General features: G+C 43.0%; 1 protein-coding gene across 2 annotated transcripts in view; it reads left to right on the top strand.

Moving 5' to 3' along the window:
* LOC115173688 (transcriptional repressor p66-beta) overlaps window positions 1–21,298 on the top strand; it is a 50,243-nt gene extending 28,945 nt beyond the window's left edge. The window contains exons 3-11 of one of the 2 annotated variants that reach the window (XM_029731994.1): window positions 433–562; window positions 770–901; window positions 1,528–1,656; window positions 2,374–2,541; window positions 2,847–3,231; window positions 3,595–3,797; window positions 6,854–6,964; window positions 12,478–12,718; window positions 16,482–21,298. In XM_029731994.1, coding sequence (XP_029587854.1) covers window positions 433–562; window positions 770–901; window positions 1,528–1,656; window positions 2,374–2,541; window positions 2,847–3,231; window positions 3,595–3,797; window positions 6,854–6,964; window positions 12,478–12,718; window positions 16,482–16,618 — 1,636 coding nt within the window. In that variant the 3' untranslated portion in view covers window positions 16,619–21,298. The remainder of the gene's footprint in view (window positions 1–432; window positions 563–769; window positions 902–1,527; window positions 1,657–2,373; window positions 2,542–2,846; window positions 3,232–3,594; window positions 3,798–6,853; window positions 6,965–12,477; window positions 12,719–16,481) is intronic. The other variant, XM_029731995.1, reaches the window with a different exon arrangement.
* Window positions 21,299–21,448: the final 150 nt, after the last annotated feature.

Raw genomic sequence — 21,448 nt, 5'->3', positions numbered from 1 at the left:
TGGACGAAGAACAGGTGATGGGTGGAAATGAGTTGTGCCGAAGATGTGGACTTTGGAAGTGTATTTAGTTGGTGTGTTATGCAGATTTTAAAAACAAAAACACCTTATACATGTATTCATGCCATGCACACTGCAGAGAACACCGGAAGAAGAATTATCACTGAATTATCACAGTGAATTATTGTAATGTTGGTTTGTGTCAATTAATCCCATAAGGGATGGGTTGCCAACTGATGATTTGACATGAAAATAAAATGTCATTCATTCATTGTACAATGCATATTGTTGTAACCTGTTTAGTATTGTGTTACTCAGTGTAACTCCATGTAGAGGAGGTAATGCAGTGTAGCTCTATGCAGTGCAAAACAGAGTACACCATTCATCCTCTGTTGGATGTCATTTGTCGCTGGTCCCCCTCTCTCCCACCTCCAGCGATGTGGACCGTGAGCGACACACTCCGTCCCCGGACGTGATCATCCTGTCGGACAACGAGGCATCCAGTCCCAGGGGGACGCCCCACCCCGAGGAGAGGCTGCACCAGGCCAACCTGGAGATCTTCAAGGTGCGTTGTCACCACTTGGCCTTTGTGGTCTAGCGGTTAAAGCCACTGACTCTGACCCCGGCACACATGTATACCAGAGTCGGCATGGTTCAAATCTGCCCCGCCGCCCTTCATACTCGCACTCCTACCTTTCCTGTCAGCCCTTTACTGTCCTATCCATAAACGTGTGTGTGTGTGTGTGTGTGTGTGTGTGTGTGTGTTTTCTAGGGGAAGACTGGCGAGGAGCGGCAGCAGATGATCAAGGCTCTGAGGGAAGAGCTGCGTCTGGAGGAGGCCCGTCTGGTGCTGCTCAAGAAGCTTCGGCAGAGCCAGATCCAGAAGGAGAATGTCGTGCAGAAGGTTAGTTCCAGAGTTGACGCTAATACCATTCCATATTCATTTCAGAATGTTGATTGAAATATCGTTATAGAAAATGAGACCCAGCACCCTAGTATGTGACAATATATTGGTGTTACAATTCCTTAGCCAGCGACCTCACTGTTTACCGGATAATCAACCGGTAAACAAAAATCACAATCAGGGACACATTATCACTAAAATCAGCATCAAATATCATAATGGCTACTATATCCCACAAAATACAGGCACCGAAACAGTCTGATACTAGTGAAATGGGAATGGCTCAGCAGGTAGCAGTGTTACCTACGTCCCATGTTTGAAGTAGTAGTGAGATTGTGCTGACACACAGACTAACCATCTCAATGTCACAGAGCAGGAGTAAACATAGCAGAGATCAGTGACGTTATTGTGTGCTGTGTGTGTGTCTCTGTTTTGAAAGAGAGAGAGAGAGTTTTGCGTGTGTGTTCGCCTGCCAGACCTGACCCTGCCACGTGCAAAGCAAGTGATAATACGATGTATATGTACATGATATACATTGCACCAATTGATTTGTAACGTCTGTGTGTAATGTTCTCTATTGTAATTTATTGTTGTCTATTCTAACTGTTCTATTCCAACCCATCCAGGTACCAGTGGTCCAGAATACCCCCTCTTTAGTGCAGCCATCCCCCATCCACAGTTCACAGGGGATGGGAAAGCTGCCGGTGCGCCCTGGCATGCACACCCCGGAGCCCCAGAACTTTCGCAGTGCACAGGTGTGTGTCTGTGTGTATTGCAGTGATTTTGGCAGTAGCCTGACCGTAACTATACCTGCACCTCTGGTCTGAGCCAAACCTGCTATCCACAGCTCCAAGAGCATTATTGCTCCTTCAGTTGGAACGTCTTGTTATGCATTATATACCAACACTGTAGGATCAATACTCAATGTTAATTTGTGTGTGCATGCTTAGGAAAATCTATTTCACTACTCTTTGGATCATGTTTGTGTTTTGAAAAGTATATCGTTCCTGGTTAGGTTGATATCTTACATCTATGTTAGGAAGACATTGTTAGGAAGACATTGACATGATCTCTTGACTTGCACATGGGTTGGTCAGGTCAGCTTTTTATCAAAGCTGTTCACTGTCTGTCTGAACTGTGACAATAAGGCCAAGTATCTATTGCCCTCTAGTTACCACAAACGGTACAACATATACCCATTCATAGAAGCATTACATTTGTGGATGACTAACTCGCTCTGTTTCAATGGCACACGCCGTGTAGCAAATGTGGATTCCTGATCAATTCAATTGCGGAATTAATTAAAATGCATCCACATTTTTATTGTTCTCCTCATAATTCTCCCCATTGTATTAACCCTCTCCTCTTCTCTATCACTTTCTCACCTTTTCCTGTCCCTCTTCCTCCTCCATCCCTGCTGGACATCCCTTCTCTTTCTATTTCCTCTAACCTTTCCTCTCCTCTCTCCACAGGGTCACACAGTCATCAGGTCGGGGGCCAACGCCTCCCTGCCACCGATGATGATGTCACAGAGGGTCATTGCCCCCAACCCATCCCAGCTACATGGCCAGAGAATGCCCTCCAAGCCTGGCATGGGCCGCTCCAGCACGGGCAGTATGAGCAACATCAGCTACCAGCAGGTATGGTGCCACCCCTCTGCTCTCCACATTTCAGCAAACACTGGTTGCATTCCGATTCTCTAACCTTCACCCATGAGTATGCACTCGGTCACTCCCCGTCATGCATTTAAAAGCATTTGATCATTGCAAGCATGGCTGGAGGATGTTCACACTATATTCCTTCTACCACTTCATCCCTTGAGCATGTTTAAATGTCATAAAACCCACCCAGAGGACCATTCTGTGTGAATAATAGCAATCACTTCAACTTGTCTCACGGTCTTTCCACTGTGCCCTTTTTCCCTTGTGTGTTGAATGCACCACAGGCCACCAGCCAGCAGGTGGCGGCGTCCCAGCGTTCGGGTTCCTCTGCAATCTACATGAACCTGGCCCACATGCAGGCAGCGGGGGCTGGTGGTGTGGGCGGTGTGGGGATGGGCGGCAGTGGGATGGGCGCTGTCAGCCCTTCCACCATATCGAGCGGCACAGGTGGCGGCGGCAGCTCCGGTGTGAGTTCCCTGGCGGACCAGGCCAGCAGCCAGGCGGCAGCCAAGCTGGCCTTGCGCAAACAGCTGGAGAAGACCCTGCTGGAGATCCCGCCACCCAAGCCGCCGGCCCCACTGCTTCACTTCCTGCCGTCGGCAGCCAACAGCGAGTTCATCTACATGGTAGGCCTGGAGGAGGTGGTGCAGAGTGTCATCGACAGCCAGGGTGAGCCACTGGACAGGCACCACTACAAATCTACAAATCACACTGCATCCCAAATAACTACTCATTATATGATCAAGATTAGTGATTCTGCGCCTCACCATACTGTCCAGTGAAAATCTAACTTGTTAAAGTTCATATTCTGTTAACTCATACCCAAATAATATTGTTAACTTATCCTATACTCATATTTGTGGCCAAAGCATACATTTATGAAAATAATGAAACAACTTTGGAAGGAAACTATTTTGTAATTAGTTATAGCTAATATTTCATAGAAATCTGTAAACACAGGACAGTTAGTTTAAACTGACCCCCTCAAGAATCAAAACCTTTAATAAATGCCTCTCTCCTGCCTCTCATCAGGTAAGCTGCGGGGGACGCTGTCGCGCATGGAGCCCTTCTTCTGCGGCCAGTGCAGGATCGACTTCACACCCCACTGGAAGCAGGAGAAGGGCGGGCGTATCCTCTGCGAGCAGTGCATGACGTCCAATCAGAAGAAGGCCCTGAAGGCGGAGCACACCAATAGACTGAAGAACGCATTCGTCAAGGCCCTGCAGCAGGAGCAGGTTAGCTCGACCCCTTTTAACAGGGCTTGATCTACAGTGCATTTGAAGTATTCAGGCCCCTTTACTTTTTTCACATTTTGCTACATTACAGCCTTATTCTAAAATTGATTAAATCGTTTTTTTTTCTCATCAATCTACACATAATGCCCCATAATGACAAAGCAAAAACAGGTTATTAGACAGTTTAGCAAATGTATATATAAAAAACGGATATCACATTTACATAAGTATTCAGACCCTTTACTCAGCACACAGCCAAGACAACGCAGGAATGCCTTCGGGACAAGTCTCTGAATGTCCTTGAGTGGCCCAGCCAAAGCTCGGACTTGAACCCGATCAAACATCTCTGGAGAGACCTGAAAAGCTGTGCAGCGACTCTCCCTAATCAACCTGACAGAGCTTGACAGGATCTGCAGAGAAGAATGGGTGAAACTCTCCAAATACAAGTGTGCCAAGTTTGTAGCATCATACCCAAGAAGACTCGAGGCTGTAATCGCTGCCAAAGGTGCTTCAACGAAGTACTGAGTAAAGGGTCTGAATACTAATGTGATATTTATGGATTTTTTTTTTATATACATTTGAAAAAGTTTCTAAAAACCTGTTTTTGCTTTGTCGTTATGGGGTATTGTGTGTAGATTGATGAAGAACATTTTTTTAAATCAATTTTAGAATAAGGCTGTAACGTAACAAAATGTGGAAAAGGGAAAGGGGTCTGAATACTTTCCAAATGCACCGTAATCTGATCTAAAAGACAACTGATCCTAGATCCACATTCCAATTTATGAATAGGTGCCCAGATTTTATTTTTCACATGTAATGGCATGGATTAAAGAGATACAGTGCTGTGATAAGGTATTTGCCCCTTTTTTGGATTTTCTCTATTTTTGCATATTTTTGATACTGAATGTTATCAGATCTTCAACCAAAACCTAGAATTAGATAAAGGGAGCCTGAGTTTACAAATAACAAAAAAATATATATACTTTATTTAATTTTTTTAATTAGCAAAGTTATGCCACACTCAATTTCCCGGTGTGAAAAAGTAATATATTCAAATACTGGTTGTGCCACCTTTAGCTGCAATGACTACAGCCCTTTTTATATATATATTTTTTTTACATTTATTTAACTAAGCAAGTCAGTTAACAAATTCTTATTATCAATGACGGCCTAGGAACAGTGGGCTAAGATTTTTACCTTGTCAGCTTGGGGATTCGATCTTGCAACCTTTCAGTTACTAGTCCAGTGCTCTAACCAATAGGCTACCTGCCGCCCCCAAATGCTTCCTGTAGTTGCTGATCAGTCCCTCACATCGCTGTGGAGGAATTTTCGCCCACACTTGCATGCAGAACTGCTTTAACTCAGTGACATTTGTGGGTTTTCAAGCATTAACTGCTCGTTTCAAGTCTCAATTGGGATTAGGTCTGGACTGTGACTAGGCCATTCCAAAACATCAAATTTGTTGCTTTTTAGCCATTTTCATGTTGACTCGATTGTGTGTTTTGGATCATTTTCTAGCTGTATGACCCAGCTGTGTTTCAGCTCACAGACGGATGTCCTGACATTCTCCTGTAGAATTCTCTGATACAGAGCAGAATTCATGGTTCCTTCTAAGGCAAGTCGTCCAGGTCCTGAGGCAGAAAAGCATCCCCGGGCCTCCTGATTGGCGCAGTGGTCTAAGGCACTGCATCGAGATCCTGGTTCGAGTCCAGGCTCTGTCGCAGCCGGCTGCGCCCGGGAGACCCATGGGGCGGTGCACAATTGGCACAGCGTCGTCCGGGTTACGGGAGGGTTTGGCCGGCAGGGATGATCTTGTCCCATCGCGCTCTAGCGACTCCTGTGGCTACATACAGACACTGGTTGCAATGCATGCTGACACGGTCGCCTCAGACACATTGGTGCGGCTGGCTTCCGGGTTGAGCGGACATTGTGTCAAGAAGCAGTGTGGCTCGGCTGGGTTGTTTCGGGGGACTCACGGCTCTCGACCTTCGCCTCTCCCGAGTGATGAGACAAGACAAACTACCAATTGGATACCACGAAATTGGGGAGTAAAAGGGGTAAAAAATTAAGAAAAGCATCCCCAAACCATCACACTGCAACCACCTTGCTTGACCGTTGGTGTAAGGTTCTTACTGTGGAATGCAGTGTTTGGTTTTCGCCAGGCATAATGGGACCCATGTCGTCCAAAAAGTTATACTTTTGACTCAGCTGTCCATATAACATTCTTCTAAGAGTCTTGATGATCATTTAGGTGCTTCCAGATGCTTTTTGGCAAACTTGAGTCAACATTTTGGACAAGATGGGCACCATTTATGTCTGGCAAACACTGCATTCCACAGTAAGAACCTCATACCAACGGTCAAGTATAGTGGTGGTAGTGTGATGGTTTGGGGATGCTTTGCTTCCTCAGGACCTGGACAAATTGCCTTAATAGAAGGAACCATTAATGATTCTATATATCAGAGAATGTCAGGCCACCTGTCTGTGAGCTGAAGCTACAGCACAGCTGGCTCTAGCAGCAAGACAATGATCCAAAACACACAATCAAGTCTACAGGAAAATGGTTAAAACAAATTGTAAAAAAAAAAAAACAATGTTTCGGAATGGCCTAGTCAAATTCCAGACCTAATCCCAATTGAGATATTGTGGCAAGACTTGAAACGAGCAGTTAATGCTTGAAAACAAACAAATGTTGCTGAGTTAAAGCAGTTCTGCATGCAAGAGTGGGCCAACATTCCTCCACAGTGATGCGAGAGACTGATCAAAACTACAGGAAGCATTTGGAGCTGCGGTCATTGTAGCTAAACGTGGCACAACCAGTTATTGAGTGTAAGGGGGCAATTACTTATTCACACAGGGGAATTGGGTGTTGCATAACTTTGTTAAATAAATAAATATAATAAGCATCAATACTTTTTTTACAGGTGTGTGTGTGTGTGCTTTTATACTTTAATTTCTTGTCTGTTTCTCTCCCCCTCGTCCTTGTCCCACAATTTTTTTCCCATCTGTTGTTCATTGTCTCAATCCTTATCTCTTTCTCTCCTCGTGTTTAACAGGAGATTGAGCAAAGGCTCCAGCAGCAGGCAGCCCTCTCACCCAGCACGGCTCCGACTGTTCCCAACGTCAGCAAGGCCGAGACCATGATCCGACATCATGCCCTGCGTCAGGTAACGGGCCTACACTTAGATACCTTAAAGTGACAGTTAAGTGCAAAACCTTAATTTGTCAGCTGTTGTCAGACCTCAAAAAGGAGTTTGTTTTTCTTAAAATGAGTCCTTGGTCCACCCCAATCTGTTTGCATAGATCCACTTATCCCCCAGTCAACCATCTATAGCAAGATGGCCCCGACAGAGATGGTCGCCTCGCTTCGAGTCCTTAGGAAACTATGCTGTATTTTTGTTTTTTTATGTATTATTTCTTACATTGTTAGCCCAGAAAATCTTAAGTGTTATTACATACAGCCGGGAAGAACTATTGGATATAAGAGTGACGTCAACTTACCAACATATCAACCAGGAATACAACTTTCCCGAAGCGGCTCCTTTGTTCGCACCACCACCCAGGACATTGGATCTAATCCCAGAGGCCGACCCAAAACAACGTCGCTGCAGAAGAGGTATTACGGAGTGGCCTCCTGGTCAGACTTCTAAGGCGTGCACACCACCCTCCGCTTCCGAGTATATTACTGGCCAGTCCAGTCTCTAGACAACAAGGTAGACGAAATTAGGGCAAGGGTTGCCTTCCAGAGAGACATCAAAGATTGTAACATTTCTCTTTTTCACGGAAACATGGCTCTCTCGGGATATGTTGTCGGTACAGCCACCGGGTTTCTTCATGTGTCGCGCCGACAGAAATAAACATCTCTCTGGGAAGAAGGGCAGGGGTGTGTGCTTCATGATTAACGACTCATGTTGTAATCATAACAACATACAGGAACTAAAGTCATTTTGTTCACCTGACCTAGAAATCCTTACATTTAAATGCCAACCATATTATCTGCCTTCAGCAAATCCGACCACGACTCCATTTTGCTCCTACCTTCCTATAGGTAGAAACTCATAGAAACTCAAACAAGATGTACCTGTGACAAGAACCATTCAATGCTGGTCTGACCAATCGGAATCCACGCTTCAAGATTGTTTTGATCACACGGACTGGGAAATGTTCTGGGCAGCCTCAGAGAATAACATCCATTTATACACTGATTTGGTGAGTGAGTTTATAAGGAAGTGCATTGGAGAGGTTGTACCCACTGTGACTATTAAAACCTACCCTAACCAGAAACCGTGGATAGGTGGCGGCATTCACACAAAACTGAAAGCGTGAACCACCTCATTTAACTATGGAAAGATGACTGGGAATATGGCAGAATATAAACAGTGTAGTTATTCCCTCCAAGGCAATCAAACAAGCGAAATGTCGGTATAGGGACACAGTAGAGTCACAATTCAACGGCTCAGACACGAGATGTATGTGGCAGGGTCTACCGGCAATTACGGACTACAAAAAGAAAACCAGCCACTTCACGGACACCAACGTCTTGCTTCCAGACAAACTAAACATCTTCTTTGCCCGCTTTGAGGATAATACAGTGCCACCGACATGGCTTGCTACCAAGGACTGCCGGACCCCCCTTCTTCTCCACGGCCGACATGAGTAAGACATTTAAATGTTTTAATTGTCGCAAGGCTGCTGGCCTAGGCGGCATCCCTAGCCGCGTCCTCAGAGCATGCGCCGACCAGCTGGTTGGTGTGTTTACGGACATATTCAATCGCTCCCCATCCCAGTCTGCTGTCCCCACATGCTTCAAGATGGCCACCATTGTTCCTGTACCCAAGGTGGCAAAGATAACTGAACTAAATGACTATCACCCCGTAGCACTCACTTTTGTCATCGTGAAGTGCTTTGAGAAACTAGTCAAGGATCATATCACCTCCACCTTACCCGCCACCCTAGACCCACTTCAGTTTGCATACCGCCCCAACAGGTCCACAGATGATGCAATTGCCATCACACTGCACACTGCCCTATTCCATCTGGACAAGAGGAATACCTATGTAAGAATGCTGTTCATTGACTACAGCTCAGCATTCAACACCATAGTACCATCCAAGCTCATCATTAAGCTTGAGGCCCTGGGTCTCAACCCCGCCCTGTGCAATTGGATCCTGGACTTCCAGACGGGCCACCCCCAGGTGGTGAAGGTAGGAAACAACATCCCCACTTTGTTGATCCTCAACACTGAGGCCCCACAATGGTGCGTGCTCAACCACATGTACTCCCTTTTCACCCATGACTGCGTGGCCATGCACGCCTCCAACTCAATCATCAAGTTTGCAGACGACACGACAGTAGTACGCTTGATTACAACAACGAGACAGCCTATAGGGAGGAGGTGGGGGCATGCACAATTGAGAGCATCCTGTCGGGCTGTATCACTGCCTGGTATGGCAACTGCACCGCCCACAACCGCAAGGCTCTCTAGAGGGTGGTACGGTCTGCACAACGCATCACTGGGGGTAAACTACGTGCCCTCCAGGACACCTACAGCACCCGATGTCACAGAAAGGCCAAAAAGATCATCAAGGACAACAGCCACCCGAGCCACTGCCTGTTCACCGCGCTACCATCCAGAAGGCGAGGTCAGTACAGGTGCATCAAAGCTGGGACCGAGAGACTGAAGCTGTTTTTCAATCTCAAAGCCATCAGACTGTTAAACAGCCATCACTAACACAGAGAGGCTGCTGCCTACACACAGACTTGAGTCATTGGCCATTTTAATAGATGTATCACTAGTCACTTTAAATAATGTCACTTTAATAATGTTTACATATCTTACATTACTCATCTCGTATGTATATACTGTGTTTTATACCATCCATTGCATCTTGCCTATGCCGCTCGGTCATCGCTCATCCATATATTTATATGTACATATTCTTGTTCCATCGCTTTAGATTTATGTGTATTAGGTAGTTGTTGTGGATTTGTTAGATTACTTGTTAGATATTACTGCACTGTCGGAGCTAGAAGCACAAGCATTTCAAATCAAAGTTTGTCACGTGCGCCGAATACAACAGGTGTAGACCTTACAGTGAAATGCTTACTTACAGGATATACCAATAATGCAAGAAATGTATTAGGTGAACAATAGGTAAGTAAAGAAATAAAAACAACAGCAAAAAGACAGTGAAAACAGTAGCGAGGCTTTATACAGTAGCGAGGCTATAAAAGTAGCGAGGCTACATACAGACACCGGTTAGTCAGGCTGATTGAGGTAGAATGTACATGTAGATATGGTTAAAGTGACTATGCATATATGATGAACAGAGAGTAGCAGTGGTGGGTGGCGGGACACAATGCAGATAGCACGGTTAGCCAATGTGCGGGAGCGCTGGTTGGTCGGGCCAATTGAGGTAGTATGTACATGAATGTATAGTTAAAGTGACTGTGCATATATGATCAACAGAGAGTAGCAGCAGCGTAAAAGAGGGGCTGGGGGGGGGGCACACAATGCAAATAATCTGGGTAGCCATTTGATTACCTGTGCAGGAGTCTTATGGCTTGGGGCTAAAAACTGTTGAGAAGCCTTTTTGTCCTAGACTTGGCACTCCGGTACTGCTTGCCATGCGGTAGTAGAGAGAACAGTCTATGACTGGGATGGCTGGGGTCTTTGACAATTTTTAGGTCCTTCCTCTGACACCGCCTGGTGTAGAGGTCCTGGATGGCAGGCAGCTTAGCCCCAGTGATGTACTGGGCCGTACGCACTACCCTCTGTAGTGCCTTGCGGTCGGAGGCCGAGCAATTGCCGTACCAGGCAGGGATGCAACCAGTCAGGATGCTGTCGATGTTGCAGCTGTAGAACCTTTTGAAGATGTCAGGACCCATGCCAAATATTTTTAGTTTCCTGAGGGGGAATAGGCTTTGTCGTGCCCTCTTCATGATTGTCTTGGTGTGTTTGGACCATTCTAGTTTGTTGTTGATGTGGACACCAAGGAACTTGAAGCTCTCAACCTGCTACACTAAAGACCCATCGATGAGAATGGGGGCATACTCGGTCCTCCTTTTCCTGTAGTCCACAATCATCTCCTTAGTCTTGGTTACCTTGAGGGATAGATTGTTATTCTGGCACCACCCGGCCAGGTCTCTGACCTCCCTATAGGCTGTCTCGTTGTTGTCGGTGATCAGGCCTACCACTGTTGTCGTCTGCAAACTTAGTGATGTTGTGCCTGGCCGTGTAGTCTTGGGTGAACAGGGAGTACAGGAGGGGACTAAGCACGCACCCCTGGGGGGCTCCAGTGTTGAGGATTAGCGTGGCAGATGTGTTGCTATCTACCCTCACCACCTGGGGGTGGCCCGTCAGGAAGTCCAGGATCCAGTTGCAGAGGGGGGTGTTTTATCCCAGGATCCTTAGCTTAGTGATGAGCTTTGAGAGTACTATGGTGTTGAACGCTGAGCTGTAGTCAACGAATAGCATTCTCACATAAGTGTTCCTTTTGTCCAGGTGGGAAAGGGCAGTGTGGAGTGCAATAGAGATTGCATCATCTGTGGATCTGTTTGGGCGGTATGCAAATTGGAGTGGGTCTAGGGTTTCTGGGATAATGGTGTTGATGTGAGCCATTAAAGCACTTCATGGCTACGGACATGAGTGTTATGGGTCTGTAGTCATTTAGGCAGGTTGCATTTGTGTTCTTGGGCACAGGGACTATGGTGGTCTGCTTGAAATATGTTTGTTTTACAGACTCAGTCAGGGACATGTTGAAAATGTCAGTGAAGACACCTGCCAGTTGGTCAGCACATGCCCGGAACACACGTCCTGGTAATCCATCTGGCCCCGCAGCCTTGAGTATGTTGACCTGTTTAAAGGTCTTACTCACGTCGGCTACGGAGAGCGTGATCACACAGTCATCCGGAACAGCTGATGCTCTCATGCATGCCTCAGTGTTGCTTGCCTCGAAGCGAGCATAGAAGTGATTTAGCTCGTCTGATAGGCTTGTGTCACTGGGCAGCTCGCGGCTGTACTTCCCTTTGCAGTCTGTAAGAGTTTGCAAGCCCTGCCACATAATACGAGCATCTGAGTCGGTGTAGTATGATTCAATCTTAGCCCTGTATTGACGCTTTGCCTGTTTGATGGTTCGTTGCAGGGCATAGCAGGATTTCTTGTAAGCTTCCAGGTTAGAGTCCCGCACCTTGAAAGCGGCAGCTCTGCCCTTTAGCTCAGTGTGAATGTTGCCTGTAATCCATGGCTTCTGGTTGGGGTATGTACGTATAGTCATTGTGGGGACGACGTCCTCGACGCACTTATTGATGAAGCTGGTGACTGATGTGGTGTACTCCTCAGTGCCATCAGTAGAATCCCGGAACATGTTCCAGTCTGTGATAGCAAAACAGTCCTGTAGTTTAGAATCGGCTTCATCTGACCACTTTTTATAGACAGAGTCACTGGTGCTTCCTGCTTTAATTTAATTTCGCTACACTTGCATTAACATCTGCTAACCATGTGTATGTGACCAATAAAATTTGATTTGATTTAGTTGGCAGCGTTTGTAGACCATTCTCCGGCACAGTATCATGTTATGTTTTAAATTGTAATGTTACAAAAAAAAAAAACGTTTTGACTGGACTGATATATCTGGAGGTCACTGATTTCCTCCACCTTCTCTCTGCTCTGCTCCCTCAGGCTCCCCAGCCTCAGGCCTCCATGCAGAGGGGTCTCTCCAGCTCAGCGAGGGGCGTCCTCTCCAACTTCGCCCAGGCATCCCAGCTCTCCGTGGCCAGCGGCCTACTGGGGATGACGGGGAAGCAGCGCTGCGGAGGAGGAGGTGGGAGCGGTAGTGGTGGCGGTGGCAGCAGTCGGATCCAGCATGATGGCCGTCGCCAGATCTACAACATCCCCGGTGGGTTTTTGAGAACCCCTTATGGTAACACTTCAATTAGGCATAAAGCCTGCAGATACAGTGCCTTCAGGAAGTATTCACACCCCTTGACTTTTTCCACATTTTGTTGTTGTACAAAGTGGGATTGAAATTGATTTAATTGCAATTTTTTTGTCAATTATCTTTTTTTTTAGTCAACTCTGTAACTGTTTTAAAGTCACTATTGGCCTCATGTTGAAATCCCTGAGCGGTGCTTCCTCTCTGGCAACAGAGTTAGGAATGACACCTGTATCTTTATAGTGACTGTGTGTATTGATACACCATCCAAAGTGTAATTAATAAGTTCTCCATGTTCAAAAGGATATTCAATATCTGCTTTGTTTTGTTTTTACCCATCTACCAATAGGTGCCCTTCTTTGCGAGGCATTATAAAGTCTCCCTGGTCTTTGTGGTTGAATCTGTGTTTAAAATTTACTGCTCGACTGAGGGACCTTAAAATTATCTGTATGTGTGGGGTACAGAGATGAGGTATTTTTAAACACTATTATGGCACACAGAGTGAGTCCATGCAACTTATTTGTGACTTGTTAAGCAACGTATTACTCCTGAACTTATTCAGGCTTGCCATAACAAAGTGGTTGAATAATTATTGACTCAAGACATTAGTAAACATTTCTAAAAACATAATTTAACGTTGACATTACGAGGTACTGTATGTAGGCCAGTGACAAACATCTAAGTATAACCAATTTTATATTCAGGCTGTAACACAACAAAATGTGGAAAAAGTCAAGGGGTGTGAATACTTTCTGAAGGCACTGTATAATGCTATTACATGTTGTATGTATGTGTGTGAAATATATATATACATATGGACACACCTACTCATTCCAGGGTTTTTCTTTATTTTTACTATTTTCTACATTGTATAAAGGTAGTGAAGACATCAATACTATTAAATATCACATATAGAAACATGTAATAACCCAAAAGTGTTAAACAAATCAAAATATATATGAGATTCTTCAAAGTAGCCATCCTTTGCCTTGATGACAGTTTGCACACTCTTGCATTCTCTCAACCAGCTTCATAAGGTAGTCACCTGGAATGCATTTCAATTAACAGGTGTGCCTTGTTAAAAGTTCATTTGTGGTATTTCTTTCCTTCTTAATGCGTTTGAGCCAATCAGTTGTGTTGTGACAAGGTGAAGTTGGTATACAGAAGATAGCCCTATTTGGTAAAAGACCAAGTCCATATTATGGAATGAACAGCTTAAATAAGCAAAGAAAACGACAGTCCATCATTACTTTAAGACATGAAGGTCAGTCAATATGGAGAATTTTGAAAGTTTCTTCAAGTGCAGTCGCAAAAACTATCAAGCGCTATGATGAAACTGGCTCTCATGAGGACCGCCACATGAAAGGAAGACCCAGAGTTACCTCTGCTGCAGAGGATAAGTTCATTAGAGTTACCAGCCTCAGAAATTGCAGCCCAAATAAATGCTTCACAGAGTTCAAGTAACAGACACAGCTCAACATCAACTGTTCAGAGGAGACTGCGTGAATCAGGCCTTCATGGTCGAATTGCTGCAAAGAAACCACTACTAAATGACACCAAAATGAAGAAGAGACTTTCCTTTAGCCAAGAAACACGAGCAATGGACATTAGACCGGTGGAAATCTGTCCTTTGGTCTGAGTCCAAATTTGAGAATTTTGCTTCCAACCGCCGTATCTTTGTGAGACGTAGAGTAGGTGAACAGATAATCTCCGCATGTGTGGTTCCCACTGTGAAGCATGGAGGAGGAGATGTGATGATGTGGGGGTCCTTTGCTGGTGACACTGTTAGTGATTTATTTAGAATTCAAGGCACACTTAACCAGCATGGCTACCACACCATTCTACAGCGATACGCCATCCCATCTGGTTTGCGCTTAGTCCCACTATCATTTGTTTTTCAACAAGACAATGACCCAACACACCTCCAGGCTATGTAAGGGCTATTTGACCAAGAAGGAGAGTGATGGAGTGCTGTTTCAGATGACCTGGCCTCCACAATCACCCGACCTCAACCCAAATGAGATGGTTTGGGATGAGTTGGACCGCAAAGTGAAGGAAAAGCAGCCAACAAGTGCTCAGCATATGTGGGAACTCCTTCAAGACTGTTGGGAAAGCATTCCAGGTGAAGCTGGTTGACAGAATACCAAGAGTATGCAAAGCTGTCATCAAGGCAAAGGGTGGCTACTTTGAAGAATCTCAAATGTAAAATGTATATTGATTTGTTTAACACTTTTTTGGTTACTACATGATTCCATGTGTTATTTCATAGTTTGTCTGTTATTCTACAATGTAGAAAATAGTAAAAATAAAGAAAAACCCTGGAATGAGTTTTGTGTGTGTGTGTGTGTGTGTGTGTGTGTGTGTGTGTGTGTATATATATATATATATGTGTCTGTATATATATATGTCTTGCCCATTCACCCTCTGAATGGCACACATACACAATACATGTCTCAATTGTCTGAAGGCTTAGAAATCCTTCTTTAACCTGTCTCCTCCCCTTCCATCTACACTGATTTTAAGTGGATTTAACAAGTGACATCAATGAGGGATCATAACTTTCACCTGGATTCACCTGGTCAGTCTATGTCATGGAAAGAGCAGGTGTCCCTAATGTTTTGTACACTCAGTGTATAAATGGTTGTGGGTTCGATTTCTCCTAGGGACCAGTATAATGTGTAAGGCTCAAAATAAGTTATGTCTTTCTATGTAGCACATTTTAAACATCTTCCAAATGGCTGTTTTTAATTCAGTCAGGATCATTATGAGATGATGAGACGATAATATGGGGGTCATACATGCTTATGACAGGTCTTACAATGCATTATACCTGAAGGTGATGCCCAAATGTTGAGCATTCAAAGAAAGCTTAAGAGTGATACACGATGGGCTTTACACATTTTTCACAAAGATGGCCATACTGAGAGCATAAATAAAATAATTATTGCAATAATAATTATCATACCTTATGATTGTCTAACAAACTCTGAAATCTCTGGTGAGGTGGACAGCAGGGTTGGGATTAATTCATTCTAATTAAATTCCCTTTCCCTGTAAACTCAATTCAAATTCCAGGTTAGTCTTTGAATTCAGAGAAAATTCAATCCCTCCGAGTTCCAATGTTAGGTTATAAAAAAAAATGTAATTGCCAACTCAATATTTTCCCCAACAATTCCACTAATTCCAATTAAGTTCCCTCAGGCTGTTAGGCTGAACATGTCATTGTTCAGACAGTGTAGTTATACTGGACATAGAAATACAACTTGAAATCATTTAAAAACAAATCCTGCGGTCAATTTTTGATACTAAGTGCATTAACTGAAATGTACAGATATTAAATTAAATTCCTTTGAAAAAATTTTTTTTTTTACAATTCCGATTCATACACACTAATTCCAATTCAATTATAATTCCAGAACTTGAAGATTGTTAAAACTTTAATTGAATTCAATGTAAATTCTCCGCTTCATGAGTAAAATCAAGTATTACGTTTTGAATTTCAAATTAAATTGCAATTGACCCCAACCCTGGTGGACAAAACAGACACAGCCGACTGGAACATTTTTCATTTTTAAATATGTTGTGGGTACAAAGGTTTTATTGAGTGTGTTCCTCTTTCTTCCTCTCTTTTTCCTCTCTCTCTCTTTCTGTCCTTTTTAACTTCCCTTTCCTTGTTCATTCTCTCAACCTCTTGTTTGAACTCTTTCTCTCCTTCTCTATTATTCTTGATCTCTTTCTCCTTTTCTGTCAGGGTTGAACATTGCATACCTGAACCAAGGAGGGGTTGGGGCCCACAAGGGCTCCAGCTTAGCTGACCGCCAGAGGGAGTACCTGTTGGACATGATCCCGCCACGCTCCATATCACAGTCCATCAACGGACAGAAATGAACCCCGCCCTTTGCCCCCACCTTCCCAATCTTCGCCCCAAGGGCCACCTTCTCCACCCCCCCACCACCATGCCCTCACAAAAAAAAGACCACCTCCCCCACCCCATTGCATGCAGTGCCTGTCCGTGTGCCTACCTAAACTAACCCATGAGAAACGACACAATCAGCCTGAGAAACGACACAATCAGCCAGACAAAAGACAACCAAACTGTCAGTGCATCTTCTCGACTTTCTTACTATAGCAAAATTATTTCGAAGACTCAAATTATTTGTACTACTATTATTGCCGTTGTTACTATTATTATTATGATAACTGTTACCGCTTCAGTTACTATTACTCTTATTAAGCTTTTTTATTGTTATGCTACGTAGAGCGCCTTTCAGTTCATACCTTTACTTTTATTTATTTGGGGGGGGGAACTATTGCAGGGTTGCTTTAGGATATCATTGTTTTTCTTTTGGCATAATTGTATTTTAGTTACTCCCCTTCTACACTCCATATGTATGGTTCTTTAGTTTTCAAAATGTTTAAAGCCTTCTTCTGTTATGGATTGGATTCTTGTGAAGTTTCAACGCAGCAAAAGAGATGGACATATCGCTATGTAAGAGGGCGAATGTGGAATGAACCGGATCTAACTGGACACTGGTCCAATGACTGACTGCCCTGCTTTGAGTCGACCAGCAAAGATGACGGATCATAACCAGGAAGCACTATTCATATTTTTATTTGGCACAGTATTAATGGGAGCGAGAAAATACAGAAAGGAGCAGATAGATTATTAAAAATCTATGAACTAAGCACAGGAAAGTCCATCCGGTGTTTGCGGTGAGAAAAAATACCTGCCATGTCACCGGTGGAGGCCATGGCCTGCATAGAGAAGGAGCGTGGCCATCATTTTGGACTGTGGCGTATCGTCCCATCTTGCTGCTCGGCACAGGCCTGAAAATGGGGTCATGAAAGCTGCCCCCAAGATCCTCCATTGCCCCTCAATGCCTTCACTTTCAGAGTATGCAGAGACTTCAAACCTTTCTAAACCCAACTGTTCCTTGTGGTACCGTGAGGGAAATGGAGAGGACTCGAGCTGGAGGTGGCAGTGGCATGTTATTTGTTTTCTTGTTGTAGGGTTTCTTGATTTGTCCTTTTTTTTGCGCCGTCTCCTGTAGAAAAGGCTGCGTATCTGTGAGGTACTTGCCCCAGGAGACGTTAATTATCAAAAAATAGTGAACAGATTGAAACTATTCAAATATCTATATGGATTATGTATTGATGGCTAGCTTGAGAGAAAGGAGACTGATATGGATTTATCTAGAAAATGGGAGAGATGGATCAATCATCGTGTTCAGGCAATGCACACGAGATGCCTCATTCTCGAGGAGCACTTTTCTTATTATGAATAAAATAAAAATAAAAGGTTAAAAATGTAATACTGTTATAATTCCCAGGTACCCCAAGGTGCGGATGTCATCCGATTGTCTACGACAGAGTCGGGAGAGAGACCATTGTCCAGAGTGTTCATGTGGACTGTATCAAACGACATTCAATTGGTTAACCCTCTTATCTTTTTAATGATTTGAACAGGTTTGTTAACGCTGGCACTAACACCAAATTGTTTTTATCCTTTTTTTGCCACCCGTTGTCCTTTGGGGCATCGGTCATACAAGCATGGTGTCTCACGCCTGTCAACACTCTTTTACCACTGCCACACACATTTCACCAGCAGCACTTTCTATGTTTGATTTTCGGTTTGGTTTTGAAGTCAAGTTCGCTACACGTCATGCAATACATATAAAGCAGTGTTCAGTAAATGTGCAGTATTACTCAGAGAGGTAGACCAGCGGATCTTCAATTAGTTTGGGGTTTGTCTGGCTGGCATAGGAGATACGTTTTTACACGTGCCTCCGTGTAGAAGCTATAGGGGGTTTATGGCTAGTCTTGGGAAGATCAGACAGGACTTTTAGTTTGTGCTAGGTTCAGCGTCACAGTTGTCAGGCTTTTAGAGGATTGTTGCATTATTTACTGCTATAACCTGTCTTTGCAATTTCACCTCTCACTGTATCAGGAGTTTAGGTCAACCGTTGAACGACATAAAACATTTTCCCATGTAGGCCATTGGCTCAACAGTGTATTATGTCAGTTTTTGGTCAAATAGGTTATAGAATAAAGGGTTAGGGCACATCACCATCCCTATGGTCATAGAGAGACTTAAGTAAAGCCAAAGGACCATCGAAAGACCCAATGGCAACACTGCAATAATATTGGCACTTAATGTCTCACCTGTATTGTTCACTGGCCTCAAGAAAGAGTTTGGGGTTTTTCACCCTCTTATGCACTGACAACCTGTGTGGTTTGGTTGTGAGATTATGACCAACACTGTTAGAGTGGAAGCTATGAGGAGCTGAACCAAACAAGATGGATTCTTTGAAATGGGGTAATCTACTGATTTGGATCAATCTCATGATAGTTAACACTACTATCACTGGGTGTGTGCAGTTTAGCAGGCCTGACATGACGGGCTTACATTTAGTCCTATGGCAGAGTAGTCTGAAAATTGGATGCAAGCTCTGCCCACTGGATACACTGATTTGGTGTGTCAAGTGCACTCATGCAGTGGCCTATGAAATCTCAAGTTCCCTTTCCTAGTTCTCGTTATTTATACTGAACACACACCAAGTCATTATGAAACTACCTTGGGTTTGATTGGCAGGTGCAATATGTAGATGTGAATGGAAGTTTACATTCAGAATAGTTTTTTTTTTGTTGCTTATACAATTGTCAATCAATTCCCTCTTGTGGTTGGTTAGTATAGGATGTCATTAAAAAAATGTTTGTCGGGGTACATTTTCTTTCCCACCCCATCATATATTCCATTTGGCTGTCTCGTTTTTTTTCTATGTCCTTTTGCTACAAAGCTGGACTTGTATATTGAAAATCCTTTCTCGCTCTTGCAGACTGTAATAGATGAATCCACACACCTTGGTAATTTCAACCACAATCTTATTTTTTTTTATGTCAAATGTTTTAGGGTTTTAAATGTCATTCTTCTATTTCTGATGTCTCAATTCAGTTAGTTTTTTGTTTTGTTTGTAATGTTTTAAGTTTTCAAGAAAAAAAAAAAAAAATGATCAAACATTTTATTGACTGAAATAAAAATGACAAGATATTTGCTTGGTCAGAAGTAATAATGACTTATTGTACATAAGCTTTTTTTCTCCCTTCAAAAAAAAAAAGGTATATTGTGTAGAAAAGCAAACAAAAAGCCATGAATATAGTGAAGCTTGTCATTTCGTTTTGTGATCACTGTGTATTATTGTGTAACAAATGTGCAAAATGTATGGGATTATTATTCTCTTATTATTTTATTTTTTTTACACATTTTCTCCCTGGATGTATTTTTTTGTTGTTGTAGTGAGTAGTGTTTGCCGGAAAAGTGGTGATTGTTCTGATGGAGTTAGATCCATTCCACAGGCTTCGAGCGTGAAGAATGTCAAGTTCACGTATGTTTGTTGTATGTTCTATTAGAAACTCAACGCTGTTCAGTGTATTTCTTACTTTGGTTGAGCCCATGCAAACTTCATTTGTGAGGACGTGGCATGGATCAAAGCGCTGATGGACAGTACTACCCTGGGATAGTCATCAAATCCACAGATCTCTCTGTGTTTTGTTGATTTCAATTTCTGTACTGAACTACAGGGCTACCCATGTATGAAATGACAAGTTTAAAAAAAATATATACATTTCCTTTGCTTTCTTCCATATTTCTATGAATATGAAAATGTGACATTTTGTAATGCTCATGCTTTCCATTGGAACATAAATTGTCAAAAAAAAAGAAAAAAAAAGTATTTCCTTTTAATCTAGTGTGCTAGGAGCTGTTGGAGATGAGTGAAATATTGCCCTCATCACCATTTTGTTCTGGTCAACATCTGTTTTGGGGGAATTTTCGTGGAGTTATCAAACTGACAATACTCTATATTGACTGCCATATAAGTGAGTTAAAAAATAATGGGGTTGTGTCTAAAACATTCTAAGGCAGATAAAGCTGCCCATCAGGACAGTGTTAGTTATGGGGTTTACTAATCGTGATGTCATTCTGATGGAGGACTGATCACATTTCCTGGCTATACAAATGTATTATTTTATTGGTATAATTTCATTTACTCTTGGCATATTAGTTATTGTTGGAAATACAGGTAACTTTTTGAAGGGGAGGGAGGGGGGATTTATTGCAAATCATTTTCTAAATTTGATGTGAATATGTTGAAAGCTTTTCTTTTTATACATTATAAAATTAACTGCAATTCCTCAGTTTGAACATTGCATAATGTTGATGTTGTATATTACATTTGTGAGAAAAAAATGACATTGATAATGACTCAATCTGTATCAATTGAATGGACATTGGGGAATGGGTGAAAAGATTAAAATGAATTTTGATCCTTTAAAAAAAAAAGCCCTTTTGTTTTATTTTGATTTCAAATGTAAATCCTGACCTTTTGCACATACTTGATATTTAACTGTCTTGAAATAAAAAAAATAAAAAAAATATTGATGCTGTTTGAAAACTGCCAGTTGATTAATAATGATTATGCATTGACTGAAAAAATAAGCTAATTTTGGAGGAAATAACTTTGTAATATTTATCTCTTGCAAGCTATGTTTAATAAAGGATGGAACGATTTACTTCTGTAGTGTGACTTGTGCTCTGTTAAAGGAAGTCACTATAGGGGTAGATGTGAAATGTAAAGTAATTATTTGGCATTACATACCATTTAGGAGTCTAACCTTTTCAGCAACACAAGCACAAAGCTAACATGCAAATCTAAAATTCAC

Source organism: Salmo trutta, chromosome 34 (assembly GCF_901001165.1).
Source record: "Salmo trutta chromosome 34, fSalTru1.1, whole genome shotgun sequence".
In the NCBI taxonomy this organism is placed as follows: domain Eukaryota; kingdom Metazoa; phylum Chordata; class Actinopteri; order Salmoniformes; family Salmonidae; genus Salmo; species Salmo trutta.
Note: the sequence above shows the minus strand (reverse complement) of the source record. Positions and strands in the feature narration are given on the sequence as shown.